The sequence below is a fragment of the Saccopteryx leptura genome, chromosome 1 (assembly GCF_036850995.1).
Source record: "Saccopteryx leptura isolate mSacLep1 chromosome 1, mSacLep1_pri_phased_curated, whole genome shotgun sequence".
In the NCBI taxonomy this organism is placed as follows: Eukaryota; Metazoa; Chordata; class Mammalia; order Chiroptera; family Emballonuridae; genus Saccopteryx; species Saccopteryx leptura.
In genome coordinates, this window is record NC_089503.1 from 179,049,445 (window position 1) to 179,075,250 (window position 25,806).

At 42.0% G+C, this 25,806-nt stretch overlaps 1 protein-coding gene across 2 annotated transcripts in view; it reads right to left on the reverse strand.

Annotated features, from left to right (window-relative positions):
- The window catches only part of EFCAB2 (EF-hand calcium binding domain 2), a 118,274-nt gene that overhangs the window by 17,629 nt on the left and 74,839 nt on the right, over positions 1-25,806 (reverse strand). Inside the window, exons 6-7 of one of the 2 annotated variants that reach the window (XM_066381774.1) lie at positions 25,708-25,774; positions 11,778-14,892 (exon numbers count right to left, since the gene is read on the reverse strand). In XM_066381774.1, coding sequence (XP_066237871.1) covers positions 14,777-14,892; positions 25,708-25,774 — 183 coding nt within the window. In that variant the 3' untranslated portion in view covers positions 11,778-14,776. Of the gene's footprint in view, positions 1-11,777; positions 14,893-25,707; positions 25,775-25,806 lie in introns of those variants that run through there. The other variant, XM_066381765.1, reaches the window with a different exon arrangement.

Consider the following 25,806-nt stretch of genomic DNA (forward strand, 5'->3'; position numbering starts at 1 on the left):
GTGGATCCCAGTTGGAGCACATGCAGGAGTCTGTCTCACTATCTCCTTTCCTCTCACCTAAAAAAATATAAATAAAAATAAAAGGAAGGAAATTCTGTCATATGTGACAACATGGATAAACCTTGAGGACATTATGCTAAATAGAATAAGCTAGTCACAAAAGACAAATACTGCATGAGTCCATTTATCAGAGGCATCAAGAGTAGCAAAACTCATAGAAGCAGAAGGTAGAATGGTGGTTGCCAGGAGCTGGGTGGGGGGGGCAGGGAGCAGGAAAGGAGAAAAAGCATTTCAGATTTGCAAGATGAAAAAGTTCTGGAGGAGCGGCAAGATGCCAATAAAGTAGGAGGACATTCCAACTTCCACCTCCCAGAACCAAAATAGATTACAACCTAATTTTAAACAGAATCAACTGGAAAAACCAACTTTGGGCTAAACTAAGAGGAATCTATAACCAAAGATCACCAAAGAAGTCACACTGAGACTGGTAGGAAATGCAGAAATGTGGAGAGGGATTTCTCAGACCCAGGATTCATCTTAAAGGGACCACACAGAAAACCTTTTCCACAACCACTCACCCGGGGCTCCGCTGAGAGGACTGGAGTAGCAGGAAGAGAGTGTAATCTAGGAGGCACAGAAAGAAACACTTTGAGGGACAGCCACCCTAACACCTGGGCTGAGTCACTCCCCAAATCTAAAGTGAATATTTTTCCTGGAACCAGCAATACCAGCAAAGGGAAGCAGGTCACCAGCCAAATGGAAGCTCTCCTGCTACATTCAGAAAAAAGAGTAGCTTAGAAGCAGGGAGCCATCAGGGATACAGTGTTGAGTGCTGAGGTCTGAGCTACATCACCACCCCCACACTGCTGAGTGTTTGCTGGAGGGCGGGCAATGACAGGAGGCCGGAGCACAATCCCATACATGGGGGCAGAAGCTGGGGACCAGCCGTGGCTGTGGACAGGGCATGCAAAAGTGGTCCCACCTACAGTCCCACCTGCAGGGTTGAGGCAGAGGCTGGGAAATCGGCTGAGGCTTGCAGCTCCAGTGTGTGAACACAGTCCCATCCATAGGGGCAGAAGCTGAGGGCCAGGCTATGGCTGTGGAAGCCAAAAGCAGCCCAGCCTATGGCTGCGGACTGGGTGTGTGAGCGTGGTTCTGCCTGCAGTCTAGCCCGCGGGAGCAAGGCAAAGGCTGGGGAGCCGGCCGAGGCTTGCAGCCCTGGTGCACAAGCGCAGTCCTAAATGTGGGGGGAAGGTCAAAACCCGGGAACCAGCCAAGGCTTGCGCTAGGCTTGCAAAACACAGTCCCACCCACGGAGGCAGGGCAGAAGCCAGGGGCCAGCCGCATCAGAGGCCCGGGTGTGTACCCGTAATCCCACCTGTGGAGGCGAGGCAGGAGCCCCAGCCACTGCAGTGGCCGGCCAGCCCGGCAAAGCCAGTGCCCGAACACACAAGGCAGTGGCAGCAGGGTGGCAGGCCTGTGGACAGACCACACCCCAGGAACACAGAGGCCACACCCATTGGACTCCTGTGGCCACACCCTTCTGAGGGCTAAAAAAGAAGAAAAATACAAAATAAAATAAAATAAAAAAGAAGACTGGATACAACAACACCTGAGGTTAAGGGCCAAGTCACATCTAATACCTTACCTAACCCCTGATTTATAGTACTGAGCCCAATAAGTAGCCACCAATAAGAGGCGGCAGAAAGTGAATCTCAGGGAAACCTGAACATTTAAACAAACATTCTCTAGGCCAAAAGTAGATAAAAACCAGCCTAAATTGATATTAACAATGGCACCTGGGCTCAGCAGAGGCAGCCACAGGACCTGGATCTCCTATTGCTCCAAAAAGGTAGATAACGGCCAGTCATAGGCAGCAATCCCCACTGGTCTGCACCAGGCTCTGGCCAAGAAGGTCCAGGGAGGGCACATTGAGAGGCCAGATACGGAGAACATCAGTTCAGAACCTAACAACCTTTGTTAGAGTTACATCTTAAGGAAGGGCTCCTCACACCTGACCCAGTTAAGATATAGAAGACACTGATACAAATAGCAAAATGAACAGTGACCAGACAAATAGCCCACAGCAGTTTACAAACAGCAGCTAATGCCAACCCAAGAAGTTCTAGAAACAACACAACTGGAAACTGGAGGCAGACAATACCAACCCTAGATTCAGTGAGCTACACAAATAACTCATCCAAAGGAGGAGTCTATACACAGACAAAATGGGAAAGCAGAGAAATGCAACCAAATGAATCAACAAGAGAAATCCCCAGAAAAATATCTGAATGAGATAGAAATAACCAAATTACCGATGCAGAGTTTATAATAATGATTGTTAGAATGCTCAAAGATCTTAGAGCAACAATAGATGGACATAATGAGCACCTAAATAAAGAAATAGCAAGCATCAAAAAGGACACTGAAATCATAAAAACGAACCAGTCAGAAATGACAAATACAATATCAGAAATGAAGACCACACTAGAAGGAATTAAAAGCAGGATGGATGAAGCTGAGGATCAAATCAGTGATTTAGAAGACAAGATAAACAAAACCACGGAAACAGAGCAGCAAAAAGAAAAGAGGCTCAAAAAGTCTGAGGAGGCCCTGGCCGGTTGGCTCAGCGGTAGAGCATCAGCCTGGCATGCAGGGGACCCAGGTTCGATTCCCGGCCAGGGCACATAGGAGAAGCGCCCATTTGCTTCTCCACCCCCCCTCCTTCCTCTCTGTCTCTCTCTTCCCCTCCCACAGCCAAGGCTCCATTGGAGCAAAGATGGCCCGGGCGCTGGGGATGGCTCCTTGGCCTCTGCCCCAGGTGCTAGAGTGGCTCTGGTCGTGGCAGAGCGATGCCCCAGAGGGGCAGAGCATCGCCTCCTGGTGGGAAGAGCATTGCCCCTGGTGGGTGTGCCGGGTGGATCTCAGTCGGGTGCATGCGGGAGTCTGTCTGACTGTTTCCAGCTTCAGAAAAATACAAAAAAAAAAAAAAAGTCTGAGGAAACTCTAAGAGAGCTCTGTGACAACATGAAGAGAAACAACATCCGCATCATAGGGGTTCCTGAAGGAGAAGAGAAAGAGCAAGGAATAGAGAACTTGAAGAAATCATATCTGAAAACTTCCCTAAATTGATGAAGGAAAAAGTTATACAAGTTCAAGAAGCACAAAGAGTCCATTAAGGATGAACCCAAAGAGGCCTACACCAAGACACATAATAATTAAAATACAAAAATTAAAAGATAAAGAAAAAATACTAAAAGGTGCAAGGGAAAAGCAGTCAATTACCTACAGAGGAGCCCCCATAAAGATGATATCTGACTTCTCAACAGAAACATTAGAGGCCAGAAGGAAATGGCAAGAAATATTCAAAGTAATGCAAAACAAGAGCCTACAACCAAGACTTCCATATCCAGCAAGGCTATCATTGAAAATTGAAGGAGAAATAAAAAGCTTCCCAGACCAAAAAAAAACCAAAACAACAAAACTCAAGGAAGTCATTATAACCAAACCAATGCTACAAGAAATGTTAAGGGGCCAGCTGTAAACAGAACAAAAAAGGGAATAATCTAGTAAAAGAGGAAGGTAGAATTAAAGAATAAAATGGTGATAAACAACTACATATCAATAATAACCTTAAATGTAAACATATTAAATGTTCCAGTCAAAAGACATAGGGTAGCGTGGATAAGAAAATAGGACCCATACATATGCTGTCTACAAGAGACTCATCTCAAAACAAAAGATACACATAGACTAAAAGAAAAGGGATGAAAAATAATATTTCATGCAAATGAAAATGAAAAAAAGCTGAGGTAGCCATACTTATATCTGAGAAAATAGACTTTAAAACAAAGACTATAGTAAGGGATAAAGAAGGTCACTACATAATGATAAAGGGAGCAATCCAACAGTTAGAGATAACCATTATAAATATCTACGCACCTAATATAGGAGCACCTAAATAGATAAAGATTTTGATTAAAATAAAGGGCAAGATCAACAGCAACACTATAATAGTTGGGGATTTCAATACCCCACTAATATCACTAGATAGATCCTCAAGAAAGAAAGCTAACAAAGAAACAGCAGACTTAAAGGATACACTAGATCAATGGACTTAATAGATATCTTCAGAACCTTACACCCTAAAGCAGCAGAATATACATTCTTTTCAAGTGCTCATGGTACATTCTCTAGGATAGACCACATGTTAGGACACAAAACAAGTCTCAATAAATTTAAAAAGATTGAAATCATATCAAGCATCTTCTCAGATCACAATGGCATAAAACTTGAAATCAACTACAATAGAAAAACTGAAAAACACTCAAACACTTGGAAACTAAATAGTATGTTATTAAATAATGAATGGGTTAACAATGAGATCAAGGAAGAAGTAAAAAATTTCCTGGAAACAAATGAAAATGAACATACAACTCAAAACTTATAAGACATAGCAAAAGCAGTCCTCAGAGGGAAGTTCATAGCATTACAGGCATAACTTAGGAAGCTAGAAAAAGCTCAAATAAACAATTTAACCCTGCATCTAAAAGAACTAGAAAAAGAACAGCAAGTAAAGCCAAGAGGAAGTAGAGGAAGGAAATAATAAAGATCAGAGTGGAAATAATGATGTAGAGGCTAAAAAAAAACTATACAGAGGATCAATGAAACTAAGAGCTCGTTCTTTGAAAAGGTAAACAAGATCGATGAACCTTTAACCAGACTCACCAAAAAAGAGAAAGTACTCAAATAAATAAAATTATAAATGAGAGAGGAGAAGTAACAACTGACACAGCAGAAATACAAATGATTGTAAGAAAATACTATGAAGATTGTATGCCATAAAATTAGACAACCTAGGCAAAATGGACAAATTCCTCGAAACATATAGTCTTTCAAAAATCAATATAGAAGAATCAGAAAACCTAAACAGACCAATTTCATCAAATGAGATTGAAACAGTTATCAAAAAACTCCCAACAAACAAAGTCCTGGGCTAGGTGGCTTCACAGGTGAATTTTACCAAATAGTCAAAGAAGAACTAACTCCTATCCTTCTCAAACTATTTCAAAAAATTCAAGAAGAGGGAAGAATTCCAAACTCCTTTTATGAGGCAAGCATAATTCTGATTTCAAAACCAGGCAAAGACACTACAAAGAAAGGAAACTATAGACCTATATCCCTGATTAACTTAGATGCTAAAATTCTCAACAAAATATTAGCAAACCGGATCCAGCAATACATGAAAAAAATCATACATCATGATCAGGTGGGATTTATTCTGGGGAGGCAAGGCTGGTACAATATTCGCAAATCAATCAATGTGATTCATCACATAAACAAAAGGAAGGAGAAAAACCACATGATAATTTCAATAGATGCAGAAAAAGCATTTGATAAAATCCAGCACCCATTCATGATCAAAACTCTCAGCAAAGTGGGAATACAGGGAACATACCTCAACATGATAAAGGCCATGTATGACAAACCCACAGCCAACATCATAATCAATGGGCAAAAATTAAAAGCAATCCCCTTAAGATCAGGAACAAGGCAGGGGTGCCCCCTTTCACCACTCTTATTCAACATAGTTCTGGAAGTCCTAGCCACAGCAATCAGACAAGAAGAGATAAAAGGCATCGAAACTGGAAAAGAAGAAGTAAAACTATCATTATTTGCTGATGATATGATACTGTACATAGAAAACCCTAAAGTCTCAGTCAAAAAAACTACTGGACCTGATAAATGAATTCTGCAAGGTGGCAGGATATAAAATTAATATTCAGAAATCAGTGGCATTTTTATACACCAACAATGAACTTTCAGAAAGAGAAATTAAGAAAACAATCCCCTTTACTATTACAACAAAAAAAATAAAGTACCTAGAAATAAATTTAGCCAAAGAGGTTAGAGACTTGTACTTGGAAAATTATAAAATATTGATAAAGAAAATCAAGGAAGACACAAACAAGTGGAAGCATATACCGTGTTCATGGATAGGAAGAATAAACATCATTAAAATGTCCATATTAGCCAAAGCAATCTGCAAATTCAATGTAATTCCTATTAAAATACCAATGACATACTTCAAAGATATAGAACAAATATTCCAAAAATTTATATGGAACCAAAAAAGAACCCGAATAGCCTCAGCAATCTTGAAAAAGAAGAATAAAGTGGGGGGTATCACATTTTCTGATATCAAGTTATACTACAAGGCCATCATACTCAAAACAGCCTGGTATTGGCATAAAAACAGGCATACAGATCAATGGAACAGAACAGAGAACCCAGAAATAAACCCACACCTATATGGACACTTGATATTTGACAAAGGAGGTAAGAGCATACAATGGAGTAAAGACAGCCTCTTTAACAAATGGTGTTGGGAAAATTGGTCAGGTACTTGAAGAAAAATGAAACTGGATCACCAACTTACACCATTCACAAAAATCAACTGAAAATGGATAAAGGACTTAACTGTAAGTCATGAAACCATAAACATCTTGGAAGAAAACATAGGCAGTAAGCTCTCCGACATCTCTTGTAGCAGTATTTTTGTGCTTTATCTCCACGGGCAAGTGAAATAAAGGACAGGATGAACAAACAGAACTATATCAAACTAAAAAGCTTTTGCACAGCAAAAGACATCATTAACAAAATAAAAAGACAACCCACACAATGGGAAAATATATTCGCCAATACATCTGATAAGAGGTTAATAACCAAAATTTATAAAGAACTTGTAAAACTCAACACCAGGAAGTTAAACAATCCAATCCAAAAATGGGTAAAAGAAATGAATAGACATTTCTCCAAAGAGGACATACAGATGGCCAATAAGCATATGAAAAAATGTTCAACATCATTAATCATTAGAGAAATGCAAATTAAAACCACAATGAGATACCACTTCATACCTGTCAGAATGGCATTCATTAACAAAACAACACATAAGTGCTGGAGAGGGTGTGGATAAAAGGGAACCTTCCTGCACTGCTGGTGGGAATGCAGACTGGTGCAGCCACTGTGGAAAACAGTATGGAGATTCCTCAAAAAATTAAAAATCGAACTGCCCTTTGATCCAGCAATCCCACTTTTAGGAATATATCCTATGAATACCAAATCACTGATTCAAAAGAAGAAATGCACCCCCATGTTTATGGCAGCATTGTTTACAATAGCGAAGATCTGGAAACAGCCCAAGTGTCCATCAGTGGATGAGTGGATTAAAAAGCTGTGGTACATATATAATGGAATATTATGGGGCCATGAAAAAGAAAGCCCTGGCCGATTGGCTCAGCGGTAGAGCGTCGGCCTGGCGTGCAGGGGACCCGGGTTCGATTCCCGGCCAGGGCACACAGGAGGAGCGCCCATTTGCTTCTCCACCCCCCCCCTCCTTCCTCTCTGTCTCTCTCTTCCCCTCCCGCAGCCAAGGCTCCATTGGAAAAAGAAGGAAATCTTACCTTTTGCGACAACATGGATAGACCTGGAAACTATCATGCTAAGTGAAATAAGCCAGCAGAGAAAGAAAAATATCATATGACCTCACTTATTTGAGGAATCCAATGAACAATATGAACTGAGGAATAGAACAGAGGCAGAGGCGGGATCAAAGGGACCAGAGGGAAAGCAGTCAGAGGAAAAGTGGAAGAGAAGATGGGATCAAAGAAGAGGAAGAGATTAGTGAAATTATATATACATTACACAGCATTATAGAGAACAGGACAGCAAATCCTGGAGGGAAAGGGGGGAGGCATGGTGGGAGGGGGCAAAAGGAGTGGCCGAGGGGAACATGGAGTTGGGGGGAGATATATTTGGTGAAATACTTGAATCTATGTAAACACAATAAATTAAAATCATAAATTAAAAAAAAAAGTTCTGGAGACCTCTTTCACAACAATGCGTATATGCTTAACACTGTTAATTTGTACATTTAAAAATGGTTAAGATGATAAATTTTAAAAAAAGATGATAAATTTGATGCTATGCATCCATTTTTTTACCATAAATTTGTTTTTTACCACAAAATTGTTTTACTACAATTTCTTATAAAAGAAAGACAATCACCTCCTAATTTCACATTCTGGAAATAGACTTTATCATTAATATGACCAGGACAGCAAATCTGGTATCTCTCCACCAGTACTTGAGGTAGCTCCCCAGTCAGTCCAAAGATTAATTAAAGTACCTCCTACTCCACCACTCTGCTTGTCCAGCCCGGACAGTAGCCTTGTCTCTGTCCTCTCTCCCTCCCTCTCCCCATCCCCCTTTCCATCCTCTTCCCCTCTCCTTTCCTCCTCCCTTCTTACCTAGCTGGTTTCCTATAAATAATCGTTTATGTTAAAGAATTTTCACTTTTATCATCTCATCTTTGTTTTCACACTTGCCCTGCAGGGTAAGGTGTTCTTTCCACTTCACAAATTAAAGTGCAGAGATTTGGCATTATTACTTGTCTGTGCCCATCGCCTGATAGTAGGTGGCAGAGCCCAGCTCCGAAGCCCCCACTTTCACATAATACTGTCCCAGAGAGTGTCTCTCTTACATTACGGTGTCTGTACATAAGACTCCCCTGAGACTGTCTGTTAGGAATATGGGCTCCTGGGCCCCATGTTGAGAATGTGTTAGGGTTTGGAATCTAGAATTTTAACCAGCACCCGCATCCAGGTGATTGGTAAGCACGCTGCAGATATGCAGGCCCAGGCCTGCCGTGGTGCCCGCAGAGGTGCAGCCTGTGACCCTGAAGCTCTCTGCTGACTTACGCTGTCCAGAGGGCAGTGCGGTGACACTGGATCTCTACAAGGAACTGGCTGTATAAACACTGATTCTTATCTGGCAGCAGCTATGCAGAGGGGAAGGAAGGAAAGCAGGAAGGAAGGACAGGAGGGGGCCTAACCGCATTCCATTCCACAGGCGGTCCTGCCCTGACCATCCCACCAGCCTGCCCTCTCAGACATTCCAAGTCCTTTATCACCTGGACACTTGGTGCACGCAAAGGGGACTAAATCCACACTGCTTCCGGAAGGTGGGAGGACCAGAGCTGGGCCAGAGGAGCACAGGGGAAGTGCCTGACCCAGAGTGAGTCCCAGGCCAAGCAGGGATCAGAGAGTCAGGATCTCCTGGCTTCCGGGCCGGCTCCGGGCCCCAAGTCCCTCAGCCTCCCCAGCCAGAGGTGTGAGAGCAGAGCCAAGTCTGCACAAGGCCACGGAGCTGGGGAGGAGTGGGATGACAGGCCACAGAGCTGTGGGGGACACAAGGCCACGGAGCCAGTGGGGGTTGGCACAAGGCCCCAAAGCTGGGAGCTCAGCAGCCTCTGCAGGAGCCAGAGTCACAGGATAAGAGAACATTCTGCACAAGAGACCAAGCAATTCTCTTGCCAGAAAAGTGCCGTTATGATTTAAATAGAATCTTGAGGGCTAACTAGATAGTGAAAGGGATAAAATATGAACTGAAATGGTCTGAATATAAGGAAAATGGCCCCTTTGCAAATATGCTACATTTATTCTACAACTAGGAGATAAAATGAGATTTCTGTATTGTACATTTTGATGGCTTTTAAAAAACCACAAATTTTTGCTAAAGATAAAAAATTTATCCTAGTCCATAAAGCTAACTCTTGTGATGACTAAAGAAATAGAATTTCCTTGAGACGGTGTGAATCTTGACATCAGAACTTTTGACAGAATTCTAGGTGAGCACAGGGGTTCCCAATCCTGAGGCACTCTTCTCTCTTGGGAGCCTCTCTCTTGGGAAGAATGAAGTCACCATTTGATTCTGAAGAGACTGGGGCTAATTCTTTGGCAGAACCAGGGTTAAGAAGAGTAACGGGCTTGCAGGAAAACAGCTCGGAGCTATCCTGTCCTGCAGGCAAGCCTGTGCCTGCGTGTGAGGTAGGCACCAGCACACGTGTACTGCTACATGTAGGCGGCTGCTGCTGTTGCTGCTGAATGATATGCCCTGCCCTCCCCCAGGGGGCTCCACCCACAAGACTGTGTCAAGTCTGTCCAGTCCTTCTCAGCTGCAGTGCATGGCCTATCATAAACAGCTGTCTGACAATGCTGGGGTCACCACACCCCTTTCTCATCCTTCTCTACCCTGGCTTAGAGGGATGTGGCTGCTACTCACCTCTGGGTGGTGGTTCCCACGTGCACAGCTCAGTGAGTGGCAGGGCAGTCCTCCACTTGGGACTCACCCTGGCATAACCTTGGGAAACTAGGGAAGGAAGAAATGCCTTCCATTACTATACTTCTGTGGCTATTTTTCATAAAACCTTCCATAAGTAATGATTCTTCACCATCATTTTTATTCACTGTTTTTTAAATGGGATGACCATATATTAATCATCTACACTGAGACACTTCTAAAAGGGCAATCTATTAACTATGCTGGGACAACCCTGGGTAAATCAGGACACGTCACCCCACTCTGAAGTGTGTGAGTTGAACAAAGACGGCACATGAAGCAGAGTCCCAGTGACCCCAGGGAACATAAAATGTGAACAAAAAATAACTTACTATAGTAAGCCTCTGATATTTGGGGGCTGTCTGTTCTTATAACATAATCTAGCAAAAACTGACAAGTACACCCGCTTACAGCTGTGGAACTCCTGTTAGCAGGTTTGTGAAGTGGGGGACAGAACAGCACCCGTGTCACTGGTTGGGTGTCAGGGTTAAAGAGCTAATCTGCGTAAAGCCCTGAGAACATGTTAGCTCTTATCATTACTTATAACAACACAGGAGAATAAAGGCACACTCTAAGAACCCAGTGAAGTCAATGTTCAAGCAGAGCCAGCTCCTCGCTCCCACTACCCAAGCTGCTGCCCTGTTAGAGGTGCTGAGGCCCTCACCCCCTATCTCTGTTAGCCCACTCCTGCCGGTACCTATCCCTAGTACTAAGGTGACCAATCATCCTCCTTCAGGGAGGACAGTCCTTCTTTTGTAAGTTCTGTCCTCCCTTGAAAAGTGTTGTTGGGCAGATAAAATATATTATGCTCACTTTGTTAAAGATGGTGCTGCCCACATGGAAGCCTGTTGCCCAGGTGATATTAATGTGTGTTGGGGGCAGGTTGTGGGCAGGCAGGATCCTTGTAGCCTGGGGCTTGGTTTTAGGACTAAGCCTTTCCCACCCTTTTTGATGTGGGGTGGTACAATCCCATCATGCCTCAGATAAGTGACTTTGTTATTAGAGACTTCCCTATTTTGTATATTGGATTAAAGGTTTTGATTTAAACCTTTTAAATCAAAGGAACACTATAAAATGGGGGCAGAACAGGAGCTTGCTCTCTTGGTTCCTGAGATTAGCATTAGAGGAGAGAGCAGAGAGCAGAGAGAGGAGGAGACCAGGAGAAGAAGCCAAGATGGAGAGTGTTGAGTGAGAAGCCAGTTTGTGCAGAGTTTGTGCAGAGAGAAGGAAGGAGATGGGGAACAGAGGTGAATAAATCTGGTGAGCTAGAAACCTTTGATTCTAGGAAACTCGGATAAGTCAGTAGCTTTGTGAGCACTGAATGAGTGAGTTTTGGAGCCCAGTGTGTGTTTTTACTTATCTGCCGGGTGTAAGCTAGGATTAAAGATGATGGCCCATCAGCTTTTGGCTCCGTTGTTTCTTTACCGAGTGTACGAATCCAATGCGAACCTGCATGTGAATGGCCGCGATGGTGGCTCCTGGCTTTACAAGTGTCCTCCTACATGTCCTCCTTTTTGATATTGGAAGACTAATTTGTAAATGTCCGTATTCGATCGATGCAGTCGATCCACTGCGTGTGATGTGACGTATTTGTGTCTAAATGAGTACTTTTTTCTTACAATTATTATTAAAAATTAATAGGCATATAAGCATAATTATATAATAATATAAAATATTACAAAATTTTTATTATGCATTTATATTATAGTGTATTATTGTTGCAATGAATAAAATGTTTCTTTTATTTACAATATTGTTTTCTTCAATTTATTTTTGCCCTCCTTTTCATTGAAAAAATGTTGGTCACCTTTCTAGTAGTACCTGGGCTTCACACACCACCATTGCAACTGCTTTCTTGTGGATTCTTCAACTCCCATGCCCTTGGTTCCTCCCATCTCACCCAGGCAATAAAACTTTAACCCTGAATCAATACAGCAACCCACTATTTTTGCTTCTCTGATCCTGTGTGACTGAACAAAGTCCTTCAGGATTTCTTTTAAAAACCCTTATCTGGGCTCTCTCTCAGCTCTTCCTCCTGTTTCTCACAAGAGCTATTTCCAAATTTTACCATTCTCCTCAAGTTCTATAACCTACTACCTTGCCCCTCACTCAGAAAGGGAAGAGAGGCTATTCAGTGGGGACATAGGATGACTCAGTGTTCTGACCCACCCCTCTGGCTCTGGAACCTGGCCCCTCCACCTCCTCAGGGTCATCAGCTTCTCTGTGGGCTCTCAGCCCTTTGGATATACAGGTAAATGTGTCCCACCTTCCAAAAATAATGCCCTCCACCTGCTGTCTCCCTCTGGCCCTTTGTCCTCCTCCTCACGGCCCAGTTACCCAACCTCCATGCCCTCCTTTCTCGCATCCAGCTGTTCCTCCACCCACTGACCTCTGTACCCTGTCAGTTCACCACATCTGCTCCTGCAAAAGTCATTTGTGAACACGTTTTCATTTTGAATTTACCTTGCCTCTGTGACATCACTTGGCTGGTTTCTGCCTCCCCCCTGAGGCCCTCTCTACCCTGGCATCCAGAGACTCCTCTCCTGCTTTCCCTGCACTGGGGCTTCCCATTCCCAGTCCTGTGGCACCTCTCTGCCCTCACTTAGATGCGACGTGCCCTAGGGTTCTGCTCTCCCTCTTTTCTTTCTAAGGCATTTAGTACCAGTGACATGCTGGGAACTCTCAAACCCACGTCTGGCCAAATTTTCCTCCTAATAATTCAATTGATTATTAAATGTCTCCCCAGAGTGTCTCACTAGCTCCTCAATCCCACGATGCTCACAGCCAAACCCATCATTTTGCCTACCAATTTCAACCGCTTCTCAGATTTCGTACCTGAGTGAATGGCGCTGTAATTCACCCAGTGTCCAAGCCAGAGACCCAGGACTCAGGCTTGACTCATCCCATCCACCTCTTCCCGCCAGCCAGAGCCTACCACCTGATCTCCCTATTTCTAGTCTTGACCTTTCATGTCTATGTTTGGTGCTATTTACAAATGATCTTTCTTTCTCTGTGATCTTCAGAAGAAAGTACAAACTCCCACACTAAAACCCTAACTGTACACCGAAACTAGTATACTTGTTGATATAGCTCCTGTTCACCATTCCAATTTCATCTCTCTTGTGTGTCTTTCAAATCTATAGAGCAACACAAACGACTTCCAACTCCCAGACCGCTCCATGTTTCATGACACCTCTAGGGGTTTGCGCTTGCTAGTCCCCTGCTAAAATAGTGCCCTGCCCCCTACTTCATAAGTGGCTAGTCTTTAAGTCTAGTGTTACCTGTTCTGGGAAGTCCTCTCTGCTCACAACAGTTTTTCATCTCCCAGTAAGCTCCCGTCAAGGCTGAGTCAGTTGCCCCGTTAGGCACGTCCACAGTACCCTGAATGTGCCCATCTGAAATGTGGCTGCTGACAGACTTGCAGGTCTCCCTCCCTATACTGTGACCTCTGTTAGGGACTGAGTCACCTTGCAACTCCAGTCCCAACACATGACCCAGTAATACTCAATAGATGCTTCATGAAAGAATGAACAGCAACAGAGAGTCTTGGGTAGTAGTCTCTCCTCTCTTGGGGGGCAAGACAGCATGCATAGGAGGCAGAATCACAGGCCACATTAAATGTTTACATGAATATACACACAGGTGGTGAAACAGTTTTACACAGAGACCCATGTGTGTGCACGCACATGTGTGTGTGACAGCCCATGCTGCTTATGGAAGATTATAAACGTTCCTCTACTGTATTTCCCCCTTCACCTGCAACCCCTCGTCTCTCTGAGAGTGAGTCCTGGTGCACAGATAACTTTATTCCGCTCTTTGCAGCTGTCCCTCCTGCACAACATAAGACTTCTCATTATTCTTACCCAGTATTCAGGACAATATTCTCATGACAGGTCTTCTGAATAGGTAAGAATTCTAAAGCCTAGAAGATAACTGCCACTTCCTTACATGACCAATTTCTATTCAGCCTTCTTCTTTCTAGATTCAATTATCTCAGCTCCTTTAGCTATTCCACGAAATGGTCACATGCTGGATGAGCAAATTTAAATTTTTACACTAAGTTATTATCATCTCAGATGAGATCTGTAATTGGCACTCATTAGGAATTGACTATTAATATTAATTTTAATAACTCTCTTCCACAGAGTGCTGAAGTGTTTAATTTTGTTTTAAAAAGAAGCTCTCATCAAATTGTTGCTCATTTTTTATTTGTGGTCATTCTGCTCCCTCCCAGCATCTCTATATGCCAGACCCAGGGTCACTCTAGTCATTTTTCATGGTGTCAGCTGAATTAATTTAAAGGTAACCTAGCTTTTATTATAGAAAATTAACAACAATCCTTGGATAATGCTAAAATGTTTTAAAAATAGTTTTTAAATAATGAGCAATTTGTCATTCCACAAAGCAAGACATACCAAGTAAATTTGTTTTAAATTGTTAACGGTTATCTTTTAAAAAACAAAATATCTTGAAAAGATTGTCATGAGGCATTAATTAGCATATGTAGGAATTATAAGATAAAATGTGAAGTTCAAAAAGGGCAAGCAATTTTTTAAAACCATCCTTTCACTTAGAAATTAAGTCTTGAAAGTGTTTAATTTTCATCTATCACCATCATTGTTAGATAGTCCTTGTAATGAAGAGAATTCGATTCTGGGTCAATGGCAGCAGACAACATCTCTTCCATTTCCTCCTGAGAAAAGGGCTCACCTGGGAGGGACAGGAAGGGCAATGCATCACTTACACCCATCTGAGTCTGTGCTTTCTCTTCCCACTAGGCAGCTTCACTGCCCCTGCCCCAGGGCACCAGTGACTCTCCCTGGGGCTGCACAGCCATTACATCATGACAGTCCACCCCTGGCACATTTGAGACTTACTTTCCCTTGCAGATATCATAGCTCAAGCAACACAGAATCAATCATTCTAGCCAAAATAGCAGAGGAAATGAAGACATCATGAATAGGCTGTTTACTTATTTAAATTCAAACTACTGAAATTGCCAAAGGATTAACCTGAAGTCCCAGTTTTGCAGGGAGTCTAATGATTATATTTAGTAAGGGTACAAAGAGAGGATTAAATGGTTGCTAGAACAGAGACTTGAAACTGTGACGCTTATATCTCTGAATACAGTATTCCCTAACCAGGTCTGGCCAATGTAGTCCTGGCAGCTGAACCCAGTGATAGATGCTATTCATCAGCCTTTCAAAACAGTCCTTTCTCTTTGTTACAGTTTGGTGCAGGGTGCTGTCAAATGAAACCATAAGTTGGGTAGAAAACCTGTGGGCATTAGTTGGATTCAGGTAATAGCTGAAGGCCATCTTGGATGTTGGCTTCACCAAGGTGAGAAGCAAACTCAGGAAAAATATTGGAAACACTGTTGACTATTTAAAAAAGAACTTTGTCCTGATAGTAAGCAAAATACAGAAATACCCAAATCACCACCTTCCTTGTAAAGAGTCTTATCCAAGCAGGTAAGTTACCAAGGCCTGAGAATTACCTACCTTCTGAGCTTAAGTCACCTGCCTCTAGAGACAATGCATTCTAAATTGGAATCCAGTTAATAATCCAGGAATTACTTAAGTGAGGATTTTAATGACAATGATGATTGTGTTAGTAAACAAAGGGAATATGCTACAGTGTTTTGAAATCATGCTTACATCCTTAGAAAAAAAGGAGTACCTGAAATGCCTAAAAAGACAGATTCTAAATCTTTCTTATGCTTGATTGTTATATACTAAATATGCTACCAATGAACTCTAATGGGCACATGTAAATCCTTAAAAGAATACTAATAGACATCTGTTGAGAACTACTGTATGCCAGGCATTGACCTAAGAGTGTCATACATACTAACTAAGTTAATCTCCCAGCCACCTGATGAGGGGTTGGAACTGCCATCTGCAGTCACAGCGGAGGGTCCGGCAATGGAGAAACACAGCAACCTTCCCGGCCAGTGGGTGGTGGAGCTGGAATCTGAAGGCCAAGTCCAGCTCAAGGTCCAAGAACTCAATGACCACACTCTACCTCTTAGAACAAAGCCTTGCTCATGCCAAATTACAGAAGACAGACACACCGCTTCCTGGGTAAGGACAGAGATGTGTAGCATGCGACTAAGAACGGGAGGGAAATAGCTTCACTTAACCTCTCTGTGTCTCAGTTTTCCTATCTAAGAAATGGGGGTGATAAAAATACTACCTATCTCATCAGGTTGTCATGAGGATTAAAAGTGTTATTTGAATAGTGCTTAGAACACTGCTTGGCACAAAAGTAGCAACATGTGTTTCTTTGTTTTTGAGATCTTCCCTGCTACTGAATACTGTGACACAATGCACATGCCTGGACACATGTGGACTTCCATCTTGTAGGAACTTGATTCAGTGTGATTATGTTCACCATATGACATCCTGGACATTTAGAACTCATATTCTCAAACTGATTGATGTTCTGGGGATATTGTGAGAATGTTCCTGTCTCTGTATCCACTGCAGTCTGTTCTTGACTTCCCTACTTCAGTAGCAGCATCACATAATCCCACCATCCAGGTCCTAGCCTCATGGCTTTGACTCTGCCCCCATCTTTGTCCCCTGCGCTCATCGTAGCCCATGATCCTGCTGTAGACAGTCCTATTGTATCAATTTCTTCTTTCCATTCCCATTGCCACAGCCAGACCAGGCCTTTATTAGGGCACCTTCAGAATGTTCAAACAGCCTCCTAACTGGTCTCCCTAGTATAACCTCTCTCTTACTTGTCTAACAAACCTTGTGGCACCAGAGTAACTCTCCCACAGTCCCTCCTGCACTGTGTGACTCATCTACTCAACACCCTCTAATGCCTCTCCATCGCATACAAAATGGATTCTAAACTCCTGAGCCCGGGCCTCCAACATCTCCCAGTAAATCTTTCTAGATTTGTTTGCTACTCTTGGCCAAAAAGCCCCTCTGCACCCTATCTCCTCAGAGGCTCCCCAGATATGCTCATTCCTCCCTCCCAGTTTTTGTTCACATTATGTCTTCCTCTCACTGGCCCCTCCACCATGTTTCATTCATCTACTCATTCAATTCATTAATTCAATAAGTATTTTTTGAGACTTACTATGTGTAGGGATGCTATAATGCATAAATTTTTACCCCTTCACTCAATGGCTCACCCACATAAATTCTATCATCTTAAGAAACCTATTTTCTCAGCCCTGGCCGGTTGGCTCAGCGGTAGAGCGTCGGCCTAGCGTGCGGAGGACCCGGGTTCGATTCCCGGCCAGGGCACACAGGAGAAGCACCCATTTGCTTCTCCACCCCTCCGCCGCGCCTTCCTCTCTGTCTCTCTCTTCCCCCCCGCAGCCAAGGCTCCATTGGAGCAAGGATGGCCCAGGTGCTGGGGATGGCTCTGTGGCCTCTGCCCCAGGCGCTAGAGTGGCTCTGGTCGCAACATGGCGACGCCCAGGATAGGCAGAGCATCGCCCCCTGGTGGGCAGAGCATCGCCCCACGGTGGGCGTGCCGGGTGGATCCCGGTCGGGCGCATGCAGGAGTCTGTCTGATTGTCTCTCCCTGTTTCCAGCTTCAGAAAAATGCAAAAAAACACACAAAAAAACAAACAAACAAACAAACAAAAAAACCTATTTTCTCTTTAAATCTTCCCAGACCAAGCATTCCAGGTTAAAAAGCTTTCTCCCTGGAGAAACATAACAGATTTTAGTATCATTACCTCTCACTGCCCTTAGTAGGTATAGCTTCCTAATGACATTAACTCTTTTGGACACTGTAACTAACTCTATATTGCCTAAAATAATCTAGGATTTACTTCCCTTAAATTAAGCTTTAGGATTAAGAGGCTAATACTTTGAAAGTCATAACATTTACATCAGAGTTCACCCCAAAGATAATTTTAACGATGGCATAAGAGTTCGTGGGTGGCAGTCATGATTGTCAGATCATTCTTACTCTTTCCCTGTGTTCTCACCCAATGCTGGCTCAAGTCAAAATGGTCAAACCAGTTGTGCATGTAGATGCAATCTTAGTCTTCCCTACTCAAAATTACTTGTACTTTTTATTCTGTATCATGTGATTAGAAACTCTGAATCATTCAGGACTCAACTGAGAACCAGTAAACTGAACAAAGGAGACAGAAGTCTAATAACTTTGTGTGGGAGGAGGGGAGATGGCCAATATGAGAATGGAAAAGAGAATGTCTATTAGGCTACTGACATTCAAAGAAAACAAGTGTACATATCAGCCTAGGCAGAGAGATTCCCAAAGGAAACATGTTGGCATATTTGGTGTATAGGTATTGTGTGTGTGTGTGTGTGTGTGTGTGTGAATGTGTGCATGTATATACAGTTCAAGTTCAAAACAAATATTTATGGTTCCATGAGTATTAAAAATAAACTAAGGACTGAAAAGATGGCAGCGGAGTAGGTGGATGCACAGACGCCCAGTTCTCACCACCAAACTGGAATACAAATCAATTTAGGAAAAATCAGCATGAAAAACCAACTCTGAACTACAAGAACAGTTCTCAAAAACCAAGGAGCAAAGAAGAAGCCACAACAAACCTGGTAGGGAGCGCCTGAATCTCCCCTGCTTACAGAAACGGAGGGGGGGGGTGAGGCTGAGAGCCCAGAGGGGATCTCACACAAGGGAAAAGAGCAGAAACTACTGCTCACAGCCACTTGCCTGGCAACCAGGGAGCGAGGTGTGTTGAAAAGACCAGCTTGTCTCCCAAGTGGAAAGGAAAGAGAGAGGGACAGACTGTGAGGGGCTAAGGAATGAAGGAGACGACCTAAAAAAGCTGACTCATCCGTGCTGGAGGCGGCCATAGCTGGGAGAGGGACTGAACCTTTCACAAAACAGAGCTGAATTGCTTCCAGATCAGATATCTCCGGACATCTATCCAGCTCCAATCAGCGCAACAAGACACAGTTAAAAACAAGAAGTGGGAGGAGGGGCAGTAACTCAGGTCTCCATGGAGATCTGAGATACACCTCCCCCAACTGAAGCTGAGAAAACACCCTGCCCCCAGAGAGATTAGTTGGCTAAAGAGGCCTTCAGAGTCTCAGGTTACACCCATGGCATTCCTGGATACAGTTTCAAGAAAGCCCCCCACTGAGATCAGTAAACAATCCTATCACCTGTTAAGAAAACAAACAAATCAAGACTTCAAAGCTGCCCAAATCCGAAAGTGGATTACAGATAACAGCTGATACCAACCCAAGAGGACCTAGAAATAACACAACTGAAAACTGGAGGCAGACAACACCAAGCATAGACTCAACCAACTCTACAAATAAAACACCCAAAAACAGACAATGAGAAGACAAAGAAGTTCAATCCAAATGAAACCACAAGAGACACCTTCAGTGATATGGAAATAATCAAACTTCCAGATGCGGAGTTCAAAATAATGATTGTAAGGATGCTTAGGGATCTTAGAACAACAATGGATGGTCATTATGAACACCTAAATAAAGAAATAGCAAGTATAAAAAAGAATCAGTCGGAGATGACAAATACAATATCAGAAATAAAGACCACAATGGAAAGAATTAAAAACAGGATAGATAGCCCTGGCCGGTTGGCTCAGCGGTAGAGTGTTGGCCTGGCGTGTGGGGGACCCAGGTTCGATTCCTGGCCAGGGCACATAGGAGAAGCGCCCATTTGCTTCTCCACCCCCCCCTCCTTCCTCTCTGTCTCTCTCTTCCCCTCCCGCAGCCAAGGCTCCATTGGAGCAAAGATGGCCCGGGCGCTGGGGATGGCTCCTTGGCCTCTGCCCCAGGCACTGGAGTGGCTCTGGTGGCAGCAGAGCGACGCCCCGGAGGGGCAGAACATCGCCCCCTGGTGGGCGTGCCGGGTGGATCCCGGTCAGGCGCATGCGGGAGTCTGTCTGACTGTCTCTCCCCGTTTCCAACTTCAGAAAAAAAAACAACAAAAAAAAACAGGATAGATAGAGCTGAGGATCGAATCAGCGAGTTGGAGGACAACTGGAATGAAGGCATGAAAGCAGAGAAGAAAAGAGAAAAGAGACTCAAAAAGTCAGAGGAAACTCTTAGAGAGCTCTGTGACAACATGAAGAGAAATAACATCCGCATCATAGGGGTTCCTGAAGAAGAAGAGAAAGAACAAGGAATAGAGACTTTGTTCAATCATATCATAGCTGAAAACTTCCCTAAATTAATGCAAGAGAAAATCTCACAAGTCCAAGAAGCACAGAGGACTCCATTAAAGAGAAATCCAAAGAAACCTACACCAAGACACATCATAATTAAAGTACCAAAGCTAAGCGATAAAGAGAAAATATTAAAAGCTGCAAGAGAAAATAAAGTTATCACCTACAAAGGAGCCCCCATAAGGATGACATCAGACCTCTCAACAGAAACACTTGAGGCCAGAAGGGAATGGCAAGAAATATTCAAAGTAATGCAGAACAAGAACCTACAACCAAGACTACTTTATCCAGCAAGGCTATCATTTAAAATCGAAGGAGAAATAAAAAGCTTCCCAGACAAAAAACAACTCAAGGAATTCATTACAACCAAACCAATGCTGCAGGAAATGTTAAGGGGCCTGTTGTAAACAGATCAAAGTGGGAAAAGAATATAGCAAAAAAAGAATACACCTTTAAAGAAGAAAATGGCAATAAACAACTACATATCAATAATAACCTTAAATGTAAATGGATTGAATGATCCAATCAAAAGACATAGGGTAGCTGCGTGGATAAGAAAACAGGACTCATACATATGCTGTCTACAAGAGACACACCTTAGAACAAAAGATACACATAGAATGAAGGTAAAAGGATGGAAAAAAACATTTCATGCAAATGGAAATGAAAAAAAAGCTGGGGTAGCAATACTTATATCAGACAAATTGGACTTTAAAATAAAGGCTATAGTAAGAGATAAAGAAGGCCACTACATAATGATAAAGGGAGCAATCCAACAGGAAGATATAACTATTATAAATATCTATGCACCTAATATAGGAGCACCCAAATATATAAAGCAGACTTTGATGGATTTAAAGGGCAAGGTCAACAGCAATACTATAATAGTAGGGAATTTCAATACCCCACTAACATCACTAGATAGATCCTAAAGAAAGAAAATTAACAAAGAAACAGAAGATTTATTGGAAACACTAGATCAACTCGATTTAATAGATATCTACAGAACCTTTCACTTTATTTATTTATTTTTTTTTTCATTTTTCCGAAGCTGGAAACAGGGAGAGACAGCCAGACAGACTCCCGCATGCGCCCAACCGGGATCCACCCGGCACGCCCACCATGGGGCGACGCTCTGCCCACCAGGGGGTGATGCTCTGCCCATCCTGGGCGTCGCCATGTTGCGACCAGAGCCACTCTAGCGCCTGGGGCAGAGGCCACAGAGCCATCCCCAGCGCCGGGGCCATCCTTGCTCCAATGGAGCCTTGGCTGCGGGAGGGGAAGAGAGACAGAGAGGAAAGCGCGGCAGAGGGGTGGAGAAGCAAATGGGCGCTTCTCCTGTGTGCCCTGGCCGGGAATCAGAACCTTTCACTTTAAAGCAGCAGAATATACATTCTTTTCAACTGCTAATGGTACATTCTCTAGGATAGACCACATGTTAAGGCACAAAAGTGCTCTCAACAAATTTAAGAAGACTGAAATCATATCAAGCACTTTCTCTGATCACTACGGCATGAAACTAAAAATGAACCACAACAGAAAAGCTCAAAAATTCTCAAACACATGGAAACTAAATGGCAGGTTGTTAAATAACGAACGGATTAAGAATGAGATCAAAGAAGAAATAAAAAAAAATTCCTAGAAACAAATGACAATGAGTATACAACAACTCAAAATTTATGGGACACAGCGAAAGCAGTACTGAGAGGGAAGTTCATAGCACTACAGGCACACTTTCAGAAGCTAGAAAAAGCTCAAATAAACAACTTAACCCTGCATCTAAAAGAATTAGAAAAAGAACAGCAGGTAAAGCCCAAATGTAGTAGAAGGAAGGAAATAATAAAGTTCAGAGCAGAAATAAATGACATAGAGGCTAAAGAAACAATACAGAGGATCAATGAAACTAGGAGCTGGTTCTTTGAAAAAGTAAACAAGATTGATGAATCTTTCTAGACTCACCAAGAAAAAGAGAGAGAGGACTCAAATAAATAAAATTAGAAATGAAAGAGGAGAAATAACAACTGACACAACAGAAATACAAAATATTTTAAGAAAATACTATGAAGAACTGTATGCCAAAAAACTAGACAACCTAGATGAAATGGACAAATTCCTTGAAACATACAATCTTCCAAAAATCAATCTGGAAGAATCAGAAAACCTAAACAGACCGATTACACCAAATGAGATCGAAACAGTTATCAAAAAACTCCCAACAAAGAAAAGTCTGGGCCCCGGTGGCTTCACAACGGAATTCTACCAAATATTCAAAGAAGAACTAACTCCTATCCTTCTCAAACTATTTCAAAAAATTCAAGAGGAAGGAAGACTTCCAAGCTCCTTTTATGAGGCGAGCATAATTCTGATTCCAAAACCAGGCAAAGACAATACAAAGAAAGAAAATTATAGGCCAATATCTCAGATGAATATAGATGCTAAAATCCTCAACAAAATATTAGCAAACCGGATCCAACAATATATGAAAAAAATCATACACCATGATCAAGTGGGATTTATTCTGGGGAGGCAAGGCTGGTACAATATTCGTAAATCAATCAATGTGATTCATCACATAAACAAAAAGGAGAAAAACCATATGATAATTTCAATAGATGCAGAAAAGGCATTTGATAAAATCCAGCACCCATTCATGGTCAAAACTCTCAGCAAAGTGGGAATACAGGGAACATACCTCAACATGATAAAAGCCATCTATGACAAACCCACAGCCAACATCATACTCAATGGGCAAAAATTAAAAGCAATACCCTTAAGATCAGGAACAAGGCAGGGGTGCCCCCTTTCACCACTCTTATTCAACATAGTCCTGGAAGTCCTAGCCACAGCAATCAGACAAGAAGAAGAAATAAAAGGCATTCAAGTTGGAAAAGAAGAAGTAAAACTATCATTATTTGCAGATGATATATTGTATATAGAAAACCCTAAAGTCTCAGTCAAAAAGCTACTGGACCTGATAAATGAATTCAGCAAAGTGGCAGGATATAAAATCGATACTCAGAAATCAGAGGCATTTTTATAAGCCAACAATGAACATTCAGGAAGAGAAATTAAGGAAACAATCCCCTTCACAATTACAACCAAAAAAATAAAGTACCTAGGAGTAAACTTAACCAAGGAGACTAAAGACTTGTACTTGGAAAATTACAAAGCATTGATAAAAGAAATCAAGGAAGATACAAACAAATGGAAGCATATACCGTGCTCATGGTTAGGAAGAATAAACATCATTAAAATGTCTCTATTACCCAACACAATCTATAAATTCAATGCAATACCAATTAAATTACCAATGACATACTTCAAAGATATAGAACACATATTCCAAAAATTTATATGGAACCAAAAAAGAACACGAATAGCCTCAGCAATCTTAAAAAAGAAGAATAAAGTGGGAGGTATCACACTTCCTGATACCAAGTTATGCCACAAGCCCACTGTACTCAAAACATCCTGGTACTGGCATAAGAACAGGCATATAGATCAATGGAACAGAACAGAGAACCCAGAAATAAACCCACAGTTCTATGGACAACTAATATTAGACAAAGGAGGTAAGAGCATACAATGGAGTAAAGACAGCCTCTTTAACAAATAGTGTTGGGAAAATTGGACAGCTACCTGCAAAAAAATGAAACTAGATCACCAGCTTACACCACTCACAAAAATAAACTCAAAATGGATAAAAGACTTAAATGTATGCCGTGAAACCATAAGCATCTTAGAAGAAAACACAGGCAGTAAGCTCTCCGACATCTCTCGGAGCAATATATTTGCTGATTTATCTCCAGGGGCAAGTGAAATAAAAGACAGGATAAACAAATGGGACTATATCAAACTAAAAAGCTTTTGCATAGCTAAAGACAATAAGAACAGAATAAAAAGACAAACTACACAATGGGAGAACGTATTTGACAATACGTCTGATAAGAGGTTAATAACCAAAATTTATAAAGAACTTGTAAATCTCAACACCAGGAAGACAAACAATCCAATCCAAAAGTGGGCAAAAGAGATGAATAGACACTTCTCCAAAGAGGACATACAGATGGCCAATAGGCATATGAAAAAATGCTCAACATCACTAATCATTAGAGAAATGCAAATTAAAACCACAATGAGATATCACCTCACACCAGCCAGAATGTCGCTCATCAACAAAACAACACAGAATAAGTGCTGGCGAGGATGTGGAGAAAAGGGAACCCTCCTGCACTGCTGGTGGGAATGCAGACTGGTGCAGCCACTGTGCAAAACAGTATGGAGATTCCTCAAAAAACTGAAAATCGAACTGCCTTTTGACCCAGCTATCCCACTTTTAGGAATATACCCCAAGGACACCATAGAATGGCTCCAAAAGGAGAAATGCACCCCCATGTTTGTGGCATTGTTCACAATAGCGAAGATCTGGAAACAGCCCAAGTGTCCGTCAGAGGACGAGTGGATTAAAAAGCTTTGGTACATATATACTATGGAATACTACTCAGCCATAAGAAATGATGACATCGGATCATTTACAATAACATGGATGGACCTTGATAACATTATACGGAGTGAAATAAGTAAATCAGAAAAAAACTAAGAACTATATGAATCCATACATAGAAGGGACATAAAAATGAGACTCAGAGACATGAACAAGAATGTGATGACAACAGGGGTAGAGGTTGGGGGGTGGGGGGATGGGGCGAAGAAGGAGAGAGGGGTTCGGGAGGGGAGGGGCACAAAGAAAACCAGATAGAAGGTGACAGAAGACAATTTAACTTTGGGGGAGGGGTATACAGCACAATCAAATGTCAAAATAATCTAGAGATGTTTTCTCTCAACATATGTACCCTGATTTATCAATGTCACTGCATTAAATTTAATAAATAAATTTTAAAAAAACTAAAAATTTTTGTGTGTGAATTCATATTCAACTGAGTCTGTATTAACTCTATCTTCACCAACTGAAAAGCTCTTTAAAAAAGGATTTTAATCTATTCCAATCTAAACCTTTAATCTAGTGACAGGCTTCAGTTTCTAGTGATTGACAGTTCATGTTTTCCAGGTGGCACACCTTTAATTCTGAAAATACTCTAAGTAAACAGAATGCCTTCAATTTATAATAGTATTATTATACTTTACAAAATCCTACAAAGGCACAGTCTATCTCCCCTTAACCTACCCTTTTCTTCCCTTACGAACTACAAAATAGAAATCATCCCAAAACCAAAATAATAGGAATAGTAAATAACTCTTTCTAAGCATAAGATTTTAAACTATCCCTTAGAAGGTTTGCATAATTGTTAAATTATTAATCACTTAAACAAGTCACTGTTATAAGATATGTAATAAATAACTCTTACCTTCTTCAGTCATATATTTGACCAGTTCTTCCTTAGAAAGAAACCCGCGTTTAGCTGTATCTAATACCTAGGGGAAAGATAGATATTATTATATTTTTC